General features: G+C 48.5%; 1 protein-coding gene across 7 annotated transcripts in view; it reads right to left on the bottom strand.

Annotated features, from left to right (window-relative positions):
• arid1b (AT-rich interactive domain 1B) overlaps positions 1-22,146 on the bottom strand; it is a 46,351-nt gene extending 24,205 nt beyond the window's left edge. For 2 of the 7 annotated variants that reach the window (XM_062466957.1, XM_062466953.1), the window contains exons 1-4: positions 20,700-22,146; positions 17,416-17,607; positions 14,152-14,313; positions 9,200-9,310 (exon numbers count right to left, since the gene is read on the bottom strand). In XM_062466957.1, coding sequence (XP_062322941.1) covers positions 9,200-9,310; positions 14,152-14,313; positions 17,416-17,607; positions 20,700-21,965 — 1,731 coding nt within the window. In that variant the 5' untranslated portion in view covers positions 21,966-22,146. The remainder of the gene's footprint in view (positions 1-9,199; positions 9,311-14,151; positions 14,314-17,415; positions 17,608-20,699) is intronic. The other 5 variants (XM_062466954.1, XM_062466955.1, XM_062466959.1 and 2 more) reach the window with 5 other exon arrangements.
• Positions 22,147-22,634: the final 488 nt, after the last annotated feature.

Below are 22,634 nucleotides of genomic sequence, written 5' to 3' on the forward strand. Positions count from 1 at the left end.
AGAGAAGCTCTATAATAAAGAGAAATTGACGGGTAAGTGGTGGAAGTGGAGGGAGGGGGAAAGACAGCGTGGGTGCACCTGTCTGTGGCCCGCTAATGTGATCAGAGCACTCATCTACCCTAACCTGTGGAGCGGGATGGGGGAGGTCCCGTAGCGACGGCTCATTCGCCAACTCACCTGTCCGTCAGACCACAGGAAAGCCGTGTTAATCTGTGAGCCTTTTACATCAAACGGAAATGAAAGATGAATCAAAATCCAGAGCCGTTTGGCAGGGCTGTACCACCAGGGCCCATCCAGGGGTTCATGAACACTGTCAGTCAATAGCAGACACTGAAATGACGTTACCTTGACTAGTGTCCATGTGTTTCATCTGACGCTGCACAGGGAATGCTGATGATGTGAAAAGCATGAAGGGGGGGGGGGGGGAGCGTTCTGCCTCATCTGTCTCTCTAAGTAGGCTTGCACATGCACACACACGCACAGCCCTGTGCATGCAAGTTCCCATCAGTGCTGTGGAGGGTAGGATGGGCTGTTGATGAGCTGAGCTCCCAGTAGAAGCGGTGCAGAACACAGCACAGCAACACAGAGGGAAAGAGAGGAGGCGTGGAAAGAGGAGAGGGAGGAAGGAGGGAGAGAGGAAGGAGAGGCACTGCGCTGTAGCTTCCATCCCCTCTGCCCCTGGGGCCCGAGCCAGCCAATGGCAGCGCAGCGGCCCATCCCCCCCACCGCCCCTTGCCAACAGCTCAGCCAACCGGCTCTGGTTCTGACTGCCTCGGCAGCGCACACCCCCGGCCCTCCCCCTCCTCTCCCCTCTCGTTCGTGTTCCATCCCCCCCTTGTGCGCATTCTAATTATGGAGAGTGAGCCGCAGCGCACAGAGGGAGAGGGAGCTGAATCAAAAGAGCGAGGGAGAAGGAGAGGAGAAATGAGAGGAAGGGTACGGGGACGAGGGGGGGGACGGGGGGTTGTCTACATTCACAGGATGCAGATCAGCCTCTGGGGCTGAGGATAAACAACACTGCTTTCAGCCTGCAAGTAAATTAGAATGCTGTGTGTGTGTGTGTGTGTGTGTGTGTGTGTGTGTGTGTCAGCTCAGGGGTAGCAGAGAGGGAGGGAGAAGCAGGCTTCAACGTCAGTGTGTCAGGCCGGACGTGTCTGTTTCACTGCAGTTGTGCTCTCTGAGGCAGGCAAGCCCCCGCTCTCCCCCTCTCACTCGCTCCGATATACTGCCCCCATATCAAAGCCCAGGCACATGGGGAAGGACAGGCGGAGAGAGGGGGGGGGGAAGCAAAACAGAGAAGAAAAGGAAAACGACATGGGGGAGAGGGACGAGAGGGAGAGAGAGAGAGAGAGAGAGAGAGAGAGAGAGAGAGAGAGAGAGAGAGAGAGAGAAAACAGAGAAGAGGGAAACAACTAGGGAGCAGAGGAGAGAGCAGGCTTGTGCGTGCGTGTTTGTAAGGAGTAAGGGAACAGCAGAAAAGACAAAAAGAGGAGAGGGAGGAGGGAGATGGGAGAAGCTGGTTGTTTTAGAGGATGTACTGAAAACCACCAGAGAGGCAAACGAGGAAAGCAAGAGAGAGAGAGAGAGAGAGTGAGAAGGAGAGAGCGCGGAGGCAAAAGCATCAGAGAAATGCAGGCTTTTGGCGAATCTCTCCTCCACTGTAATCTTTAAAAACTCTGCAGCCTCCCTATTGCGTCGCTGGTTTATTTATCGCAGTGCGTTCTCTGCCTCAGAAACTAGTTCTGGGCTCTCATCCCCCTCTAGGCCTTTTAATCATCTTATGCCTCATATTCTCCTCTCTCTCCATCTCTCGCACTCCTCCATCTGCCTCCCTCCTTCGTGGGATGGCTCTTTGAGCTCTCGTCTCTTCTCCCTGAAGTAAACATTAGTCTGTTCAATTGTTTTGTTATTTAAATATTTTCTCTTTCTTTAACCTATCCCTTTCACAGTCAAAAGAGCTCTGGAAGTAGATAGAGAACAGGGGTATGGGATGGCAGGGAGGCTTGGGTAAATAAACACACACACACACACACACATCAAGAACAGCCTGCCTAGGACCGAGACAGTCACAGTGAGTGTGTGTACCTTGACCTCAAAGTCTGCCGACGCTCCTCCCCCAATTACACTCACAGTTTGTGATAAGGGGGACTAGGGGAAAGGGAAGCTAATTAAAATAGAGGAGTCAGGTGGCTGAGCGGTTAGGGAATTGGGCTAGTAATCCAAAGGTTGCTGGTTCGATTCCCGGCCATGCAAAATGACGTTGTGTCCTTGGGCAAGGCACTTCACCCTACTTGCCTCGGGGGGAATGTCCCTGTACTTACGGTAAGTCGCTCTGGATAAGAGCGTCTGCTAAATGACTAGATGTAAAATGTAAATGTAAAGATATTCTCTTCAGCACTTTCTCACCCTCCATCCCTCTCTCCGTTGAATACCCACACACACAAACCCCAATCTGGGTCAATTCTCCAGCCTGATGTGTCTGATGGCTGACAGGTAGGTTCCAGTGTGTGCGCTAGGTCTGTATGCCGCAACAGGAGAGAATTTTTTCATCAGCTTTATGTGCTGTGGTAGGGTTAGGGTTAGCTTAGGGTTAGCCAACCTGTGTACGCAGAACCCACAACCCAGCCTAGCCCCACTACAGCTGGGCTTAGCTGGCCTCGCCAGCCAGCCAGCCTGCCTCTCTCTCTCTCTTCCCCCTCCTCCCTTTTTTCTCCCTTCATTTCTCTCACCCCTTTTCACCCTGTCCTTCCTCGCCCTGCCCCCCTCTCTCCTCCACAGCTTAAACCTTGTTAGACCCTGGGAGGAAAGAGACCACAAAAAAAAAGAGTGCCAATTACTTCTCGAAGGCTGACCACATGTTTATTTTATCTCCCCTTAAAAAGACTCTGTGATTAAATAAATAAGAGTGGGAGGAAGTACATTTCAAATTCCCTTTAATACAGCATGATGAAAAAGGAAGGGATGAAAAAACCCATGTTCTCTGAGGCGTGCAGGCCCTATCAAACACAGACAGCTATTAACTCACGAGAGTCCACTACTCCAATCACACTTCGTTATTGTGTGTGTTGGTGTGTATATGTATATGTGTGTGTGTGTGTGTGCGGGGGCACACTAGCCTAGCAGCTGAAGATGATACGGAGTACCTTCAACACAAGGTTAACTAAGAACATTCAAAGCTATTCCTCACTTTCCTAATAACTCAGTGTCTGACGTATCAGCCCCCCCGAGATGGAGGGTGAATGATGGGATCCATTGAGACACCTGGGCATTAACAGATGTGGGTCCAGGGCTAAGGTTAGGGTTAGGACTGTGGGTACAGGTCAGTAGGTATGTTACTGTGGGTACAGCTCAGTAGGTATGTTACTGTGGGTACAGGTCAGTAGGTATGTTACTGTGGGTACAGGTCAGTAGGATTCAGGTTCCTCACCAGTTGAATGGAATTCCACACCAGAAGTGTGGCGGTACAGAACAGCCAATGGGCTCATGTTTCCCGCCCAGGTTCTTCCTGCTCCCATCACTCCGAGGTCACAGTGTAATGGTCTGCCCAGCTGCACCCACATAGGCCATAGCTAAGGGATATGCTCATTAGAGCACCGACTCTAAATGTGATGTCAGCTGTTACAGAAGAGCTGGTCTGCGGTTGTTCAGCTGGACACCAGTGGAGTGGTTATCCAGGGAGGACCACAGCACTGTGGAGTTCCACGCTTCCCAAGAAATCCTCCCGCCTTTTAAACATGGCATTGAACTGCTGGACTGTGCTGAATAATGTGGGGCTTAATGCTATAACTCGAGCGTCTCTCTCTCTTGCTCTCTCTCTCACACACACACACACACACACACCACTGCCTGCTCCAGAAGACTTTTTACCGTGAGAGCAGGGTGTAGGGTGGGGATGTGACAGGAGGGCAGAGTGCCGCAGTGCGAGGCGTGCTCTCATGTCAGCGTGGTGTGCTCTCTCTGTTCCCCACACACTGCTCTCTGACAGATACCTACACACTGCTCTCTGACAGATACCCACACACTGCTCTCTGACAGATACCCACACACTGCTCTCTGACAGATACCCACACACTGCTCTCTGACAGATACCCACACACTGCTCTCTGACAGATACCCACACACTGCTCTCTGACAGATACCCACACACTGCTCTCTGACAGATAAGGGCACCGTGGACAGAGCATGAGGCGTGAAACACACACACAAATCCCCCCCCCCGCGGGCGCACCTCCCTCAGCCTAGCGCTGTGTCCCGTAGAGTTTCTGTCATCCCGTCAATCAGTGGGATGGTGGTGGTGTGTGTGTGTGTGTGGGGGTCACTGTGCCCTCACTGGCAGATCAAACTGCAGAGCCATGGTGTACTACTGTAAAAGTTACACAAACAATCACCCCCCCCCCCACACACACACACACACACACACACACACCCCCTCCACAGGCAGGGGAGCAGAAGCCACCGTGGGCTCCAGGCCAGGACCAGAGCTGTTATGATGTTCTGACAGACCTTAGCAGGAGAATGACCGTAGCGTTCTGGTGACAACAGGCTGGTGGGCTGCGCTCGGCAGGTCAAGGAGGCCGGGCTCCCCGGGGCAGGAGAGGGAGCAAGTGCTGCACGAGCGAGAGGCCAAACCTCTGATGCTGTGTGACTGGCAGCTGAAGAGCGCCGAGCTCACGAGGATCAGGACACGCGTCACCATTCCCAGCTTCGTTCCCCATCAATGTCCTCTAATCTAGCTCGTCACCAACAAACGGGGTATTTATCAAACGTTTGACTTGATTTCTGCCTGAGCTGAATGTTTTATGAGAGCGAGCCGGCTAGATGACCACATTTGAGCTAATTATCTACATGCTTTTAACCCACTTTGTGTGAGGGGGGCAAGCATTGAGTTCATTTGTTTATACTTGCCGTTCCTCCTGTCCAGTTTCGTTCGGAGAAGGTAGACATTTAGAAGGCTGATGACATGTTAGAACCAAGACTATCAGTCAAGAGGACGAGCTGCATAGTCACTCAGCTAGGAAAGTCTCCCCTTCCCTCTCTCCATCTCTCCCCATCACTCTCTCCATCTCTCCCCTTCCCTCATACATGATCAAAGCAAATACTGTATTTCACTGTGACTTGCAGATCACAGTGAGGTATGTGATGCAGTCCCCATTTGAAATGTAATGCAGGTTATTCTCTATTAAGAGCAGAGCATCATCTGTTTCGCACTAGAGTCTAAATGCAAGCAGGGCGTATAGGCAGAACCATCAACCCCTGAATTACACCTATTTGCTGCCTGTAAATGTGTTCCATTTTACAGTCAGTATTTCTGATTTATTCATCTTTTACACTCTTCACAGATCGCTCCAACCACACTGCTTCCACCAGATCATATTTCAGCCAAACGTTCGAGCTCATAACTCCTGTTATGGGCCACACAGCTCTCCACACGTTGTGTGTGTGTGTGTGTACATGCGTGCGTGCGTGCATGTGTGAAGTCTAATGGATTCCACGGCGGTCAAGGGGTTCTGCGGAAAGGTAAGTACCAGTATCTATTGTTACAACACTGTTTATGGTTGTACAGTAAACACTTCACAATCCTTGTCAAGTCATGTTAGCTAGAGAAAGATAAAGCTCTGAGTGTGGTACTTAAGCACTTAAGAAACCTACTGTACCAGTGGTGTACACACACACAAACACAAACACACACACAAAGGCCTGGCAGCAGTCCAGTACTCCAGCTGGGTGCCAATCACATGGCAGAGCTGAGAGCCCCAGAGCTGCATAGGAGCTGCTTTAATAACACAGCCATCAGGACACAAGATTACAGCGCAATCAGGGCCTTTATGCTGCAACAGGCAAGGCACCAAAACTCCCAGATTAGAGAACAGCCTGGAACAGTGCTCTGGTAAAGCCAGGCCCCCTAATCAGCCTGGAATGAAATGAAGTGTATGTGGACGTTCCCTGAAGGCTTCCAGTCGCCCAGGACACACACACACACACACATACTTAAGAGTGTACTGCAAAGAATCATCTGCAGGGTGCTTCAGATCGTCATCTCAGATTCAGCCTCTGGGTAGGATAGAGAGAGCAGGAGGATTTCAAGCTGCCGAGCCATCTCAACTAAGCCACACAATGGAACTGATCTTCTCAGGGACCGATCTTCGTCCATCTGCATTGTCTCACACTAGCTACAGTAAACGGCATCATGTGTTTAAAGCTTGAAAACACTGGACTCTGAGTTCCCCCGTCCCAGAAAAATCAACTAACTCCGTTTTCATAGACCTTCCAGAGGTGCTGCTGAGGCAGAAACAAGTCAACATCGTGAAATCATTTTTCCCCCCTTCTTCCACGGTTCCCTCAGCTTCGAGGCGCATGGCTAAATCCCCATGGCCATCTTTTATCCTATATTCTAAAAGCCATTTTCCAGCCCATGTAGCCGCTTTATCTCCATTAGAGATGTTATAAGGGGAGGCATGTCTCCAGGGTGGCTGGGAGAGAGCGACCAGTGCCGGCCTACGCTCTGCCTTCTGACGGGAGGGGAGAGAATACACTCCTGCTCCGACCAAAAAAAGATTTCTGGAGCAGCGTTCAGAGAGACGGTGCTGCCTGCCGGCTTCCTGAGAAGCATCCGCCGTGCGTGGGTCTCCCGCCCCGGCGCTGGGGCCGCGGCAGGCCGGGTTGGATTTGATCACGTTTGAAAAGGGAAGAAGAAGGAGAAGAAATGAATGGCCGTGCTGAGAGTTAATCATCCTGTCACTCTTCAATCAGAACACCGGAAGCTTGGAAAACCAACAAGAGGCACGGCGGTTACATTCGTAGGCAGATTGATCGAGAGTGGAGGACAAACACCCCCACCCCCCCCACCCCTTCATCTCTCCCTCATCTCTCCCTCATCTCTCCCTCATCTCTCCCTCATCTCTCCCTCATCTCTCCCTCATCTCTCCACCTCCACAAAAACTAATATTTTCAAAGGTTCTGGGTATTAATGAAATAATCATTGCACGGCTCAATACCAATCTTGTTCTTTATGTGTCCAAATGCCAACTGTTCTCCAATCAGACGTGTGGGTATGTTGACTACAGCAAATCTTTTCAAAACAGCGAGAAGGAGGTGCTGAGAAATGATCTGCTAAAATAAACTAGGCAAGATGAATCACTGGCAGTACACAATGTTCTATTGCCTACATGCCGGCAAATGTCTCTCTCAAAATAAAAAATATATATCCTGAGTATGAATTAACATCAGTAATAAGAAATTCCATCAGTATAACAACGTGATTAGTACATCAATCAGGTCTTTATGCATATTTTCTGAGGGGGCTGTTTTGCAGCCTGTCGCCATGGCAACACCACTGGCACCCTAACTTCAAAGAGAAAGAGCGAGGACGGCGTCATAGCAGGCAGAGAGGGAGAGTCATAGCAAGCAGAGAGAGTCATAACAGGCAGAGAGAGGGAGAGTCATAGCAAGCAGAGAGAGTCATAACAAGCAGAGAGAGGAAGAGTCATAGCAAGCAGAGAGAGTCATAACAGGCAGAGAGAGGGAGAGTCATAGCAAGCAGAGAGAGTCATAACAGGCAGAGAGAGGGAGAGTCATAGCAAGCAGAGAGAGTCATAACAGGCAGAGAGAGGGAGAGTCATAGCAAGCAGAGAGAGTCATAGCAGGCAGACAGAGAGTTATAGCAAGCAGAGAGGGAGAGTCATAGCAAGCAGAGAGAGTCATAACAGGCAGAGAGAGGGAGAGTCATAGCAAGCAGAGAGAGTCATAACAGGCAGAGAGAGGGAGAGTCATAGCAAGCAGAGAGGAAGAGTCATAGCAGGCAGAAAGAGGGAGTCATAGCAAAGAGAGAGGGGGGAGAGTCGCAGCAGGCATAGAAATAGGAGAGCTAGAGGAGAGTAGGTTGGGTCCTGGACCCGGGAGCTAGTCTGTCACTGAGACATGGGGAACCATAGCATATAGAAAGTGTGTGGCATTTAACCCCACAGATGTCCAGGGTGGTTTAATACTGCTGACATGACAGTTGTACCAGTCAGGAGGGCATCAGTGGTCTGTGCACCTTAGCCTATCTGCTGACAACACCCATAAGGGCTGAGGAACGGTGAAGTGTTGGTGAGGGTTGGGTAGAGAAGGGGTGAGGAGGGCCTTAACAGTTATGACCCAAACAGCCATATATACAGTTTCAGCTGCAGGCTGTGTAAGTGTTAACCACACCATGGTGAAGGGCATGTCCAGGGTAGACTTGCTCAACTCTCTCAGAGCTCTCATCCGAGCCAAAGCAGGATTCCACAAACCTAATCAATTCAAATTAGCCGCTGGAATGTAATCCTGCATTGCAATTCCCTGCGTGCACCTTGGCGGCTGCTCTCGGCCCTGATAAAAAAAATGGCATGCAATTACTGCTAAGTTGACCCGCTTAATGATTCATCTCTCCCAGGACCAAGGAAGACGAACGAGGTGAGAACAGGAATAAAAAAGGTCTACCCAAATGGAGTGGTATGAGAGCCAACCAAACAGTCTTGCCTAATGGAGCTTCAATACAAGCAGTAAAAACATAAGCCATGTGTGTAAAATGTGGTAATAAGCTAAGAAAATTACAAATTCCCCAGCGCAACTCTTACAGAAACAAAATGTGTACTTTGGTGCAAGGAAGCCTTGGGATTGGTTGGGGGGAGTATGGGCCCGCCCTGACTGATGGGCCTGTGGTCCAATGGTGTGCTGCCAGCTCAGCCCAGGAACAGTTGAGAAGAGACTGCAGCAGAGAGAGAGGAGGAGAAGAGGAAGGCTGGGAGCTGAGCAGCTGGAAGCTAGCAGGCCCTTCAGCAGACAACCTTCCTCTTCACATCGCTTCTCCATGAGACAAGCATTCAAATTGGGCCTGTGTGGGCAACAACTTCCCCTTAAAAGGAGAGCCAGTCCTCAGAGAGATTAAGGGAGGGAGAGCTAGAGAGGGAGACTGGGAGAGAGAGACTGAGAAATAGAGGCAGACGCTTTGAATGGTGAGAGCTCCAAGTGATGTAGGAGACTTTGGTCCAGATCTTAGCAATGAGCGAAAGAAAGAGAGAGAAAGCGAAGGCAAGGAGTGAGGAGTTGTACACTCTGATAGATGTTGCTAAACCTGTGGCAGGGATCCAGAAGGTTATGTCAGCCACACGTGTAAGGTCCTGCCACTTGAATACATGTGCCATGAGCTGCTAATTGGGGTGTGGATGTGTGAACTCACAGGTAAGCTGGATGGTCTCTCCTGTTGGCTGAGGCCCATCTCCTCATGGCTGGGCTTCCCAGGGGTCATAGCAGACTGGCCCCTGCTGCCATAGCCATCCTGTGGCACCTCCTGGGGGAGGACAGGAGAGAGAGAGACAGAGAGAGAGAGACAGAGAGAGAGACAGAGAGAGAGAGACAGAGAGAGAGAGAGCGAGAGAGAGCGAGAGAGAGAGTGACCGGTGGGTTGAGGGAGCCCAAAAATGCAGGAACATAACTGCCAAGCTATTTAACTATCCCAATCCAATCCAATCATCCATTTCTGATAGCATTTGCTGTCCTCTGTCTGTGGAAGTCTGTCATGTTGCTAACTGTTGTTCAGTAAACAGGCTATGACTCACACAAGGGCGCCAAGTGAGCTCTAACACCCCCCCACACACACACACAATCGGAGGCACGGTGCATGGCACGGCTAGGGGAGTATCATCTTGCCTCCAGTTTGCCCGCTAACACTACTGATAATTGCTGTTTTTGAACTCTGCCAGGCTAGCACCCTCATATTCCTTTTTTTGCCAGACTACTAGCATTGGGGCAGATGGTTGCAAAGCCCAACCAAAACAAACACCAACACCACCACCACACCCTCATCCTGTAGAAAAGGGATGACTCGTACTTTTAGGTGGATGTGAAGCCTACAGATTACAACGAGATGGCCTGATGTCCAATGACTGGGCAGGTACAGAGTCTCTTCTGTGGAAGTTTACTCTGAATACTCTCCTCAAACGTGACCCCGACACATCAATAGGTAAGGAGGGCACCATGATTAAACGAGGGGTGAGGAGTGGCCGCATAAATCTCGGAAAGTATGACCAGAGAGTGTGTGTGTGTCCTGCCTTTACATCCACTAATTGGAAAATGTAAACAAACGTGCACCCCCTGCTAATGGAGAGCAAGTTTATTTGAGCATCGGTGGAAATGAGGCGAGGGGGGGGGGAGGGGGGTGGACACCCGCTCTTGTTCAGTGGCCGACATATTTACTGAGGGCTGGCTTACTTCTTTGCAGTGCTGTGATAGTTGGGTCATGGCCAGGTCAGACACAGGTATGTGTTTACACTCCACTCATGACATCAGCGTTCCGGCGTGCTCGTGTGCCGTGTGGAACAGCTGCTCTTGCTAGATAAAGGCCACTTCCCTCAACAGGGGCCGGAGGCTGGGGGGGGGGGGGGGGGCTTGGAGGCTTGGAGGCTGGGGGTGTGTGCTGGGAGGGGGGGGGCTTGGAGGCTGGGGGTGTGTGCTGGGAGGGGGGGGCTTGGAGGCTGGGGGTGTGTGCTGGGAGGGGGGGGCTTGGAGGCTGGGGGTGTGTGCTGGGAGGGGGGGGGGGGCTTGGAGGCTGGGGGTGTGTGCTGGGAGGGGGGGGGGCTTGGAGGCTGGGGGTGTGTGCTGGGAGGGGGGGGGGCTTGGAGGCTGGGGGTGTGTGCTGGGAGGGGGGGGGGGGCTTGGAGGCTGGGGGTGTGTGCTGGGAGGGGGGGGGGCTTGGAGGCTGGGGGTGTGTGCTGGGAGGGGGGGGGGGGGGCTTGGAGGCTGGGGGTGTGTGCTGGGAGGGGGGGGGGGGGGGGCTTGGAGGCTGGGGGTGTGTGCTGGGAGGGCCTGGAGACTGAAAGTGCCGATAGGGGAAACACATCATAGTGAAGGTATGCAGCCAGCAAGAGGCCAGCTCCACCCCCACAGAGAAACCAGATGTACGTCTACTTGGTTTCTGCTCCAGAAGGGATTGAGTGTTTCATCACAAGACTTCCACTGGAAAAAAGAGGGTGGGTGCTTCGGAGGGAGGTTCACATATTATAGAATGGAAATCTGAATTAAAATCCCTCAGGAGATGAATGCAATAGAGTTGTGAAGGTAACCCCCTCCCTCCAACATTGCAAAATCACAGCGTTATTTCATAACCTTGGTTATGGTCGTTTGATCCTCGTTTAATGGTCGATCTCCATGAGTTGTAATGTTTATGACGCTCTGTCAAGCTGCGAGCTTTGCCTGGCAGTCAGCGGTACTACACACAAGTTATACATTAAAGGCGAACAGCTTTACATTCGCAAATGCCTGGCTGCAGAGCAATGAAATGTTCAGAGAGAAATAGTTTGAAGTGCACGAGGGGAGAGCATGATGTAAAATAATTAAACAAAATTCATCCTGAGAGTTTCTGCCCTGCCAAAGCGAACCATGTCCAATCAAGAAGAGAACACTGACTGATGGCCCTTTATGTGTTTGAGGAACGGCGTGTGGGATGGGGGGAGGGGGGCGTGGGGTGGGGCGGGGGTGGTGGGGGGAGAGGGTCATTTGAAATGTATGAGCAATCAAGCGGTATGAGGTGTAAGAGTACCCATTCTGCAATTCCCTGAAGCATTATTCTCCAGAGAATGATTCACCCTGCTAGATACATGAATCAGCATATAATCAGGCATGCTTTGTTATTTGTAGGATAGGTTTTAGTTTAGTTAAAATTATCAAACTCTATTTCAAATTGTATTTTGTTTCACCTTTGGTTAAAAAAAAATTTAAGAAAAGAAGAATTCTGGCGTGTTCCACATATGCTCCACAAGGAGCGATCCATGTGCTAAAAGGAAGATGTGGATATGTCCAGAGAGAGGCACGGCCATCCACACAGCTTTCAGAAGGCCTCTCACCATCTACACGACACCTCTTCATTATGATGGATCCCCAGCAGAGTGGACCGTGTTAGAAAACACTCATCAAGTTGTGAGAAACACAACGGAGGGAGTGCTGTTGCCATAGTGACGCAGACAATGAGTGGGGGCTGCCTGTGTGTTCCAGTCTGCAGGCTGCTCTACCCAGACACACTGAGCTGGGAGAGCAGCTATTGTTTACTCTCAGTCGACTCTAAAGGCCAGAATCATCCTTCCTTTGGAGCAGGCTATACCCTGGAGCCATCCCAGCTGATAAAAGGCTCCTTGGCTCGCACGAGCAGCACATTAATATTGGCAGTTAAATACCGGTTTTAGAACTCGACAGCTGAGCAGGATTTTTTTCCCTACTCCCTCAACAGAAACTGATCTTTTCTCAGACAAGTCCTAACAGCAAGGCTAAAGTTACCCCCAGCGTACTTCATCAATGAAAAGCCCACGTCAAAAGACAAGGTATTTTTTCCTTGCCTTATTCTCCCGGCTTGTCATATCAAACATGCCTATTTCTTTCCTGTATGTAAACCGCCTCATTGTTTCACACACACACACACACACACACACACACACACACACACACACACACACACACACACACACACACACACACACACACACACACACACACACACACACACACACACACACACACACACACACACACACACACACACAGCTAATTAAGGCTGTCAGTAGAGGAGAAAGACGGAGCCGCAGGGGAAATACCCGGCGCTCTGAGCAGACTGGTACTGTGCCCCGCCACGCAGACACACACCAACAACACAGAGGCAGGGAACGGCTCTTTGATAGAGGTTATCGTCTCCTCCAGCGCTGCGGACAGGATCGAAGGCTCTTTCCGTCCTGTCTGGCGGGCCCTCGTACTGCAAGTTCAAGGTATCGCTGTCATTAGCGGCTGAGCTCCATCATTACAGCCTCCAGCTTCACAGTGACGCGGCGCTAACGAGCACAGCGGCCATCTTTAGTAGACTCCCAGATAGCAGGGGTTAGGGCAGAGACTCTTTCATTCTACCTGTTTATTCCCCTATCATCTCGGTCAAAAAAAGACGCACAGGGCTGAAACCGAAAACAATTTCCTTTATCAGCCTGACTGAAAAATAATAGCGTTGGGGTTGAGGGAACAGACGGTGGCTGAGCTACATGGAGCAGTGTGGCTGCAGCGTGTGTGCTCTGCTTGGATATTACCCTGACACCCAGGAGGCTTTTACTCAAGGTCAGTTCCTCATTAGTTCAGCCAGCGTGGTCGTACACTTCTACTTCTCTCGTTGTGCATTTCTCCTGGCCATTCTTGAGTCAAATATCAAAACGAAACTCAGATATACGAATATGGACGGGTTAAAACAGGTAGTCACCACACGGGCAACACACCACACAGGCTACACACCACACAGGCCACACACACCACACACCACACAGGCCACACACACCACACACCACACAGGCCACACACACCACACAGGCCACACACGCCACACACCACACAGGCCACACACCACACAGGCCACACACACCACACACCACACAGGCTACACACCACACACCACACAGGCCACACAGGCTGCACACCACACAGGCCACACACCACACACCACACAGGCTACATACCACACACCACACAGGCAACACACCAAGAGTCAGGGTTTCCCTTGAAAAAACGAATGCGGCTGACCATCTCACCCCTCCCCGCACCCACCCCCAGTGGGAGCAGCTAAATCGCTGACTCAATAACCGGCCAGGGAGACTGGACTTCATTACTGTCCCCGGCCTTTATGAGACCAGAGCTGGAGAGCAGATGGCACAGATAGCTGGAACTCCAATCTAAAGAGGACCCCCACCTCCATGAGTGGGCTACTTTTCATATTGATTTCTTTTTTTCTCTCTAGAATATAGGGAGACCGCAGCTGTACGAGGGCTAATAAATGAAAAGGTATTGAGCCGTTAGGAATGAAGCTTCAAATATAAGCCCTGCTTTGCTAAATGAAAAAGTCAAGTGCTGGTGGAGAAGCTTGCTTTGAAGCTCGGCCCCACACCTGATTGTCTCCTTTATGAACAGGAAGTGACAATGGTTGATCATGATGAGTAGCCCACTGCTGCATGCCATTTTCCACCCGGTCCCAGAGATTGCACAGAGAGCAATTTCCCTCAAACACTCGGATTTTCCTCCGGTGATCAATAAAAGGAATTGAACTGAAAAACGTTTCAACAGGTTCCCTGCTGTTCCTCGGCAGGGCATTGTGGGAGTTGTGGTCCCTCTTACCTGCTGTGGGGGTGGGCGTGGCTGCATGTAAGGTGGCTGTGTGGGGGCGGCGGGCTGCTGTTGCTGCTGGGCGGGGCTGAAGTACGGGGGCTGCCCCTGCTGGCTGTACCCGCTCATGCCCTGCTGCTGCTGCTGCTGCTGCCCATACTGAGCTGCCATCTGCTGAGGGCCAAGACACGGAAAGTTGGTCAGTTACACTCACACAACAAACACAGTCTCCACTTCCAATCCACATGGATCAACTCAAGTGACTACTTAAGCCCCGTGTCCTGGGCTGGCCTTGTTGACCAACAGCGCTGTGAAAAAGTGATGAGCTAGGCACCGGAGATTAGTCTCTAACCGCTGGGCCCCTGCACAGTCTGACCTAGTCTGTCCACGCCATTACTACAACTACACAGCTTCTTCCTCCATTCACCGCAAGCTGTCGTTTGGAAGTCTTACGTAACCTGTTTTGGGGAACATCTGCTATTGGCACATCCCCGAGCCTCAGCTGGAGTCACTCACATTAGGCAGGATGTCAAACAACAAGGGGGGAAAGGAAAGGGAGGGAAGCTAAGAAAAAAAAGAAACACCCACTGCACTGATGAGAAATCAGTTTGGGACCAATTAATAGAGCATCATCAAATCAAGGGCTTCTAATCTTACTATTTGATGGTAAGGTCTTTCCTTACCCGGGGTCAATAAGTTAACATCTACGTTAAACCAAAATACCCTCCAGCATTTATCCTACAGGAACCAATGGAATGTATGCTCCATCTGACCTGAGGCAACAGGCAATAGTGAAAAACATTTTTGGAAAAGGGGAAGTCTGTCTTTCAGTTCTGTATGCATCAGCGCATTATCCAACCAGGTCACTGCTCTGTAGGCCCTCAGGGCATCCAGTCTGTTTTTCCACACATAACATAGGCTCATCACTGTGGAACTGAGACAGTGATGACTGAGTGTCTACCCTCCAATCTTGACCTCATTCTCCCATCTCTCTCTCTCTCTTTTACTCTTCCACCTACCTCTCTCCCTCTCATCTCTCTCACTCACTCTCTCCATATCGCTCTCGCTCTCTCTCCCATCTCTATTTTCTCTCTCTCTCCCCTCTCCTTGTGTGTTTCCAGGCCAGGCCCGAGCACATATCAACCCCCAGCAGCAGCACTGCTGGGAGACACCAGAGGGAGAAGTTTTCACCTCCCTGTCTGGAACGAGTCTGGCTCTGATGGTCCCTGACAGTCTCCCATCTGATTACAGCAGTAATCAATGTGTACGCAGGCTGCAAGACACTGGAGGCACCGCTGACATGCTAATACTTCAGCTGGCTTCATCAGATACTGCCAGCCGCTCTGAAGAGACCACTGTCAATTGTCATTAACAGCTGGTGGTGATTCCTACCTAGCTAAACAGAAGGGCCTTTAATTATTTGATGTGTTGGTGGCAATTCTATCACAATGGTTACAAATGTCTGCCCTTGTATTTAATTACTCTCTATACTGTGATAGAAAAATTGGCTAGTTATAAATCTGGTTTTGCACGGCCCTGGAGAACGCTCTCTCGTCTGGTTTCCTGTTGTGGCAGGGCGAGGACATTAACAGTTAGGTAACCGTCTGTAGATAGGGACATGATGTCTTCCATTAACCCAGCTGAGTGCAAGGCCATTAAAAAATTGTGCATCTCCAGCAATCTCTACATCAGACTCATACATTAAGTTAGTTCTAAATGGTCTAGAACCCCACCACCAGGATAGTCATGGTTCTGAAGCCTGCAGAAGCTAAACAGCCTTCGCCCAGAGACCAACGACAGCAGGGAGAAGTGGAAGGATTCAGAGAAGTTCCGCCAAGCAAGGAGCCGAGAATGCATCATCGACTGAGGAAAAATCCATTCCTAATTATCTTGAAATATTAAGCCTGATCTTTGAATGGCATCTCAAATATAGGCTGTCTGCTCCACTGCTTCCTGCATGCACACGGCCACACTCCCTCCTCCTTATCCTCCCTTTATCCTGCTCTACCTCTCTCCCCCATGTCCTCCTCCACCTCCTGCCCCGCAGCCCCCTCCTCACCAGCAGGACAAGCCATTTGGCCACTCAGAGCAGGGAACACAATCAATAGAAGAAGCGCTGTGGATCCCCGCTGGTATCTGACCAGTTGAAACATCCAATTTCAGGTAGGATCCGTGAGGTAATAAAGGAGGTGTCTGGAGACCATCTGGGGCCTCTCGCAGATAAAAGTCATTACATACTCCCTCTCCCGGAGATGGAAACCCAGGCAGGGCTGACAGCACTGACACACAGGGCCCTCGGGTCAAACCCAAAAAGAAAACGCTGTGGACTGTTAATGATGCCTTGTACTGATATGAGAGCATTTCCTGTAGGGGGGAAAAAAACTACATTTTTCATTTACACGGCTGGGATGTTTTATACTGAAAGGCCGCAACATAGAATTTTCCAATTGGAATAATGATTACACATGGGTATCATCTCACGGACTATCTGCCATCTAAAAACAGCGAATAGGCCACTAGAATTATGACATTTGTGAAAGACACAGTTGAACAATTCAGCATGATGTCATAATGTATCACCACCATTACCAAAATCGGCCAGGAAAAAGTATCACAGATGGGGTGTGTGTTTGTGTGTGGGTGTGTGTATGGTGCTTGCCTTGCATAAATTTTGCCTTTGGCTAAACGGAGGGCATAGAAAGCAATTATCCATTACTATCAAAGTGGGTTTCCATTAATATGTTTTCATGGCTGGAGTGAAGAAAGGATCAAGGAGATGAAAGAGACCATTGTGAAGCCGTTGCACTGAGATCTGACTTCAATCAGGAGCCCAATGACAACACATAAAAAGAGATACAACAGTATATTCAAGAGTTTGTGGGTGTGTGTTGCGCAGTCCAGGTTGTGGTGGGACCAAAGCTTCAACCCCACACTCGCGCCATGTCAGCAGTCTGGGCCCAAGTCAGCAGCAGTCTGTCTCTGTAGGGGCATAAAACCCAAACCAGCAGACTGGGGCTAAATATAGCTACAGTCAGTCTGCACCCAGAATAACTTGACCCAGCACCGCATGGCCTGAACTGGCTCGCTTCACTCATAGACATGTGTGTCAACAGCTTCCGTACACGGGAAACCCTCACAGGGACGGCCACAGCTCCTCAAGACTTGTGACGGGAGACCAGACTCGCTCTCTTCTTCTTTCTTTTTTCTGCGAGGCTATTTAACTACTGTACACAAATAGTAAACCACGGCACGCTGGGATGTTGGCAGCATCCATACCTGCTGTTGAGGGTACTGCATTCCACCCATGCTCATCTGACCCCTTCCAGGCATTCCCATGGGGTAGCGGTGAGGAGGGGGCGATCCATATGGCTGGCCAGAGTAGGGCCCTGCCTGCTGCTGGGAGTACGGATTGTTGCTCATGTTGTAGAGTTGGGAGCGCTTCATCGCCATTGCGTCCACGGGTTGAACCTAGGTGACAGAGAGTAAACGATGAGAGCAATCAATGAAGTTTGTTACATTTCTCTGCAACGTGTAGACCTCAGCTACACGACAGAGCAACGTTTCAGATTGATGAAAATCAAAATACGTGAAATATTGTGAGTACAAGTACGGTGACATAAAATTGGCATGTTTTATAAAAGATTCTATCAAATCAAACATGATTTGAAGAGCTCTTTTAACTGGCAATGGTTGTTTTTGGTCGTATTCCACAATTGGTAGTCACCTGGCTCATCACCAATCAAAAGGCCCTCTCCACTGGACCAAAGATGCCTGACATGGGTCCCAGGGTTTGAACAGATATGGAGGCTAATGTGCCATCAAGTGCTCAGAGTCAGGTTATCCTCAAGTGGCGTGGCCGTGCCAAAAAAGAGTGAGAGAGCAATTGAAGCTAATCTTCTCATGTCACTGCCAAGTTCAAGCCAATTGAAGCAGCACTTAGAGAAAATGTGAGCAATCGAGAAAGCCTAGGAGTCCACTTTAAATGGGACCAAGTTTCAGCAGTCATGCCTGGGTACCCTGCAATATTACCAGTCCGACACACACTCACACTCAGTAACATTTAAGAGAATTGTAGGTAGAGGAACCATAGAGGAAAAGACTGAAGCACTGTTTTTTCCAGCTTTGATAGTATTGTCTGACATTTAAAATCATTAAATATGTTTGTTAAAAAGCATGATTATTTTCTCCCTGTTTAAGGTAACTTTTTAAATATTTTTTTTTATCATTTTGATTCAAAGAAAAAAAGTGAGGGATAAAAACTGGCAACTTCAAATGGTTTAATGAAAGAAAACCACAGCCTTTAAACTACATAGACTACGCTATATCAAAAGTGTCTAATGATCACAAAAAATGTTTCAGGTAAGAGCAGTAAATATTTGATATGTTGTTGTTTTGGTACATTTTACAACTTCTAAATGGTTTCAATCCTTTCATTAAAACAAGATATTTGTGGGTTTGTTCAGTTCAAAGCTGAAACCACAAAAAACAGGACAAAATCAAGTAAATTGCTCACGAGACAAGAATGGCTGGTATTTTTGGTGGGAATTGTAGAAAGAAATGAGTCAAATGTGCTTCTCTCTTGCTAGAAAGGCTGCCAGGCAATTCACTTTCAATTCAGAAACTACAAGCCAAACACAGACTGCGCTGCAGTTCGTAATCTAACTCAAGTTTACTATAGTTAGACTAGTTAAACTAGAGTTTAGAACCATTAACGTTACAAACAGGAAACAAAACTTTTAATGACCACAATGATAGCCATGCCACCATAATATCAACTGAATGTCTCCCTCGGCACTTTGAATACTAAATCTCTCAGTCTAGGTGGGAATGAGAGCAAGCTGATAGAAAAACAGGACACGTCCTCTTTAATAGAGCTCATTTAAGATTCAATTACAATACCTCAGCAAAGATCATTGACTTCCAAATCACACATTTTTACTACAGGCCTGTCTGTGATTGAATGTCATCAATGTAAAATTGAACAAGGAAAACTAAACTGGTAAAAACTCAACAATGTTTACGAATTAGCCTCAAATCTGAATTATAGTTAAAAAGATTATCAAGAATGTAAACAGTATTTACATTGCAAATTGAGGAAAGAGTATTGAGTATCACCTAGATACATAGACTAAACAAAAAGAGTAGAAAGAGACTGACAAAAGCATTTCACACCCTAATCAAAGACAGAAAAATATGTTATTGGTATAAGCAGTCTCTGTTATTTGAGGAGACATTTGTCTGATTGTAGAAATAGCCACATGGCTAATCTGCATGTGTGAAGGTCAGGGCGGCAGGCAGCACCACAATGGGCTCCCTGCCAGAACCGTGGGAATATCACAATGTATTATAAGATATTTGTGAGAGGTATCATTACAAGAATGTAAACAGGACACATTTGTTTTTTGTTTATTTTTGACCAGGGCTTTATGCACTAACTGTGAAGCACTTTTCACATTTGGTCAAACAAGACTAGCAAGGTGTTTAAATGCCTCATACTTTGAAGATTAATTGGCTCCAATAGCTCGCTTCGGGCCTTGTTGTTGTGGCTAGCTGTAACATATTAGATTTTTTACTTAGCTAGCTAGAAATGTGTAGGTGTTCACCGCTCGGTGTTATCAGGGCACATGCGTCGTTTTCATGTTGGCCAAAATACGTTAGCCAACTGAGTGAAATGAACGTGCGCGAAACGTGTGCAAAGCAGGCAAGAAGACAAACATTGAAATAGTTTTAATAGACTGAGCTTCCGTTTTGTTAGCTGGCTGCAATTCCAATGCTAGTAAAGAATGCACTAATGTTAGCCTTTTAGCAACTAGTGGCTAATGCTAAAGGTACATTTGTTTTAAAATACGATTTGTTGTCAGTCACGTGCCCGAACTATACTGAAACGCATAGCCACGACAAAATGCACAGTAATTTTCCATGGCTGCCAGATTCATCATGATAATACATTGCCTAACCATATATTCAAATATGACAGTATAACCAAGTCTGACCTGAGTTTAAATCAAGCTATACATATCTGAATTGATTTGATCCATGTTAACTGTCGCCAAAGTGTCAAACTTAAAAATAAAGAAACGGGCTGCAATCAGGAAGAGGTTAGAGCTAGCCACAGAGGGCTCGCCCGTGTACCGACGGGGCACCAGAAGTTCTAAACGAAACGCCTCTTAGCTTAGACAGGCAATAATGCTCGCTAGCTAGCAAGGTTGTGTCCCACAATCCAAGCAGAAGTCACCTTGGACATGAATTGCAATACCGTTCTACCAGCCAACCCGACTAAACTTAGCGTAGTCTACTTTTATAGAATAGGGAGAATAGAGGAAGGAAGTCGTCTTCATATCCCTCTGAAAATGGCCAGGAGGGAAATAAAATTGTTTAAAGGAAATCAAACACTAGCGAGTACATACTGCACTAGCCTAGTTGGCTAGTTGCTGTTAGCTATGCTAGCTAGCTAACTTTCCCATCTCTGTCCACTAACGTAAGGTTGTTGAAAACTGATTTGCAGTCTGACTCAACGGAGAAAAGATCAAACTGAGACACATAAAGAAAGCATTCAATACCTGGGACCTGCTGCCTCCTTGTCCGTTGTTCCCAGGGCTCATTGTAGGGTGATTTCTTTGTTGTCCTCCCCAGCCATGAGTAGCCGAACCATATTGAGAGCCTATGTCTTTAGCCAGCCCCATGCTTGATTGTTGTTGTGCAGAGGGATTACTGTAATCTTGATAGCCACTGCCATAGCCTCGCATCATCGGACTTGGAGATGTCAGTAGCTGGTTTAGAGTCGGGGTAGCCCCCGAAGGATGCTGCTGACTTTGCCCTGGAAATCTTTGAAATCCTCCTACATTACCACTCGGAGAAGAAGCAGCAGACATGGCAGCTTTGCTATGATTAGCAACAGCAGTATTGCTGCCCGGGCCCATTATGTTATTCCCCTGCCGCGAGGGGCTCATCATTCCGTATCCACTGTTGCCGTAACCAGGTCGATAGTTCTGGTAGTGGTTATACGGGCTATTGTGGTAACCTTCGTGTGAGTTCTGAACTTGATCCATAGTGTTCTGTACCGAATGCATTATCCCAGTCCCGGGGCTTTGTTGTCCGCCATGTTGATCAAAGCAAGGCCCTCCTCTTCCATTCCCATAATAATTATTAAACTCTGTAACTGAGCTGTTCCCACTTTGAGACGTGTTGTTGATGTTGTTATTCGTTGGTCCCGAACTGGCATGATCGTACCTGCTGTCCATCCGGTCCTCCGTTTTGCACTGTTGGTTCTCCTCTTCACTTTTGTTCATCAACTGCTGATGGCGTTCGACTTGATTCCCTAAAATATTCTCTTTTCCTCCATGTTGACGGTTTCCACTCTCTCCCTGTGTTGGCGGTTGGTTGTTCGTAATGTTGTTATGAATTTGGCGTTGATGCTGGGTGAATTGATTGAATGGCAGCGACTGTTGCTGTGGAGGTGTGAGGTGGTGAGATGGAGGAGGAGGATCTCCGCCGCTAACATTTTTCACTTTATGATTACCAAGCATTCCCGTCTCCATACTTGAAGTCATGCTGGAAATCGAAGTAGAAAAAAAATCTGATTTCTCTTCCCCTTCTTTCTCAAGTGGATACGTTCTGTGCCCAGTCGAAGCTCGAGCTAAACTGGTTGGATTTAGTTCGTGGGGATGCGTTCCATGTTGCTCTATATTCACAGTGCGAATCCCCTCTCCCACCACTGGTTTAGCTTCTCCACCAGATTTACCAGATTTCATTTGACTGACGCTGCTAGTTAAATTCGACCTTTTCTTACCATTTGAAGTTAAGGCTGATGACACTTTTGCGGCCATGATCAAGCACACATCTCCGCGGTAGGAATCCAGTCAAGATAGAGTTAAGCTGCACCTAGTTTGCTGTTAAAAAAATTCTGAGAAAAAGGAAGAATAACATTTAACGACCAACCAGCCGTGGAGAATATAACGTGAGCTCTCCGGGCTTCAGAGAAGCGCAGCATCAGCACCACTGCATCGTAGTTAATGTATACACTTCAGCAAAGTTGAGGTATTCTGACATAAAACTTATTTTCTGGCACGCCTTGCTCGGATTAGCACTCCCCCCTAGCAGGCTATCGAGAGTGAACCAGTTAAATGCCGACTTTGTAGGAGATGTGCAATTCTATCATCATGTAGCCTATATTAAGATGAACCCTTGATCGCAACAACAATTAAATTGTGAATTAGAATGGTTTACAAACTGTACTGCAACAAGTCAACGCTAAATTGTTTGTTTATAGAGCACATAAGCAATCTGCATTTTAAATTCAAGCTTTATCCCACACCATCCAATGAAAGACTATCAACCTAGTCAGACAGGCCCCCCCAAAAAGTGAGAATGTATCATTGAGAGTGAATATACATGAGCAAATATTAGATCTATGTATGAAGGAGGCTCTGACTCACTTAAGGGAATAAGTGGCGTGTTCGAGGGGGAAGGGGTTGGGACCTCCTCTAGCAGAGGCA

This window comes from Osmerus eperlanus, chromosome 8 (genome assembly GCF_963692335.1).
Source record: "Osmerus eperlanus chromosome 8, fOsmEpe2.1, whole genome shotgun sequence".
Lineage (NCBI taxonomy): Eukaryota > Metazoa > Chordata > Actinopteri > Osmeriformes > Osmeridae > Osmerus > Osmerus eperlanus.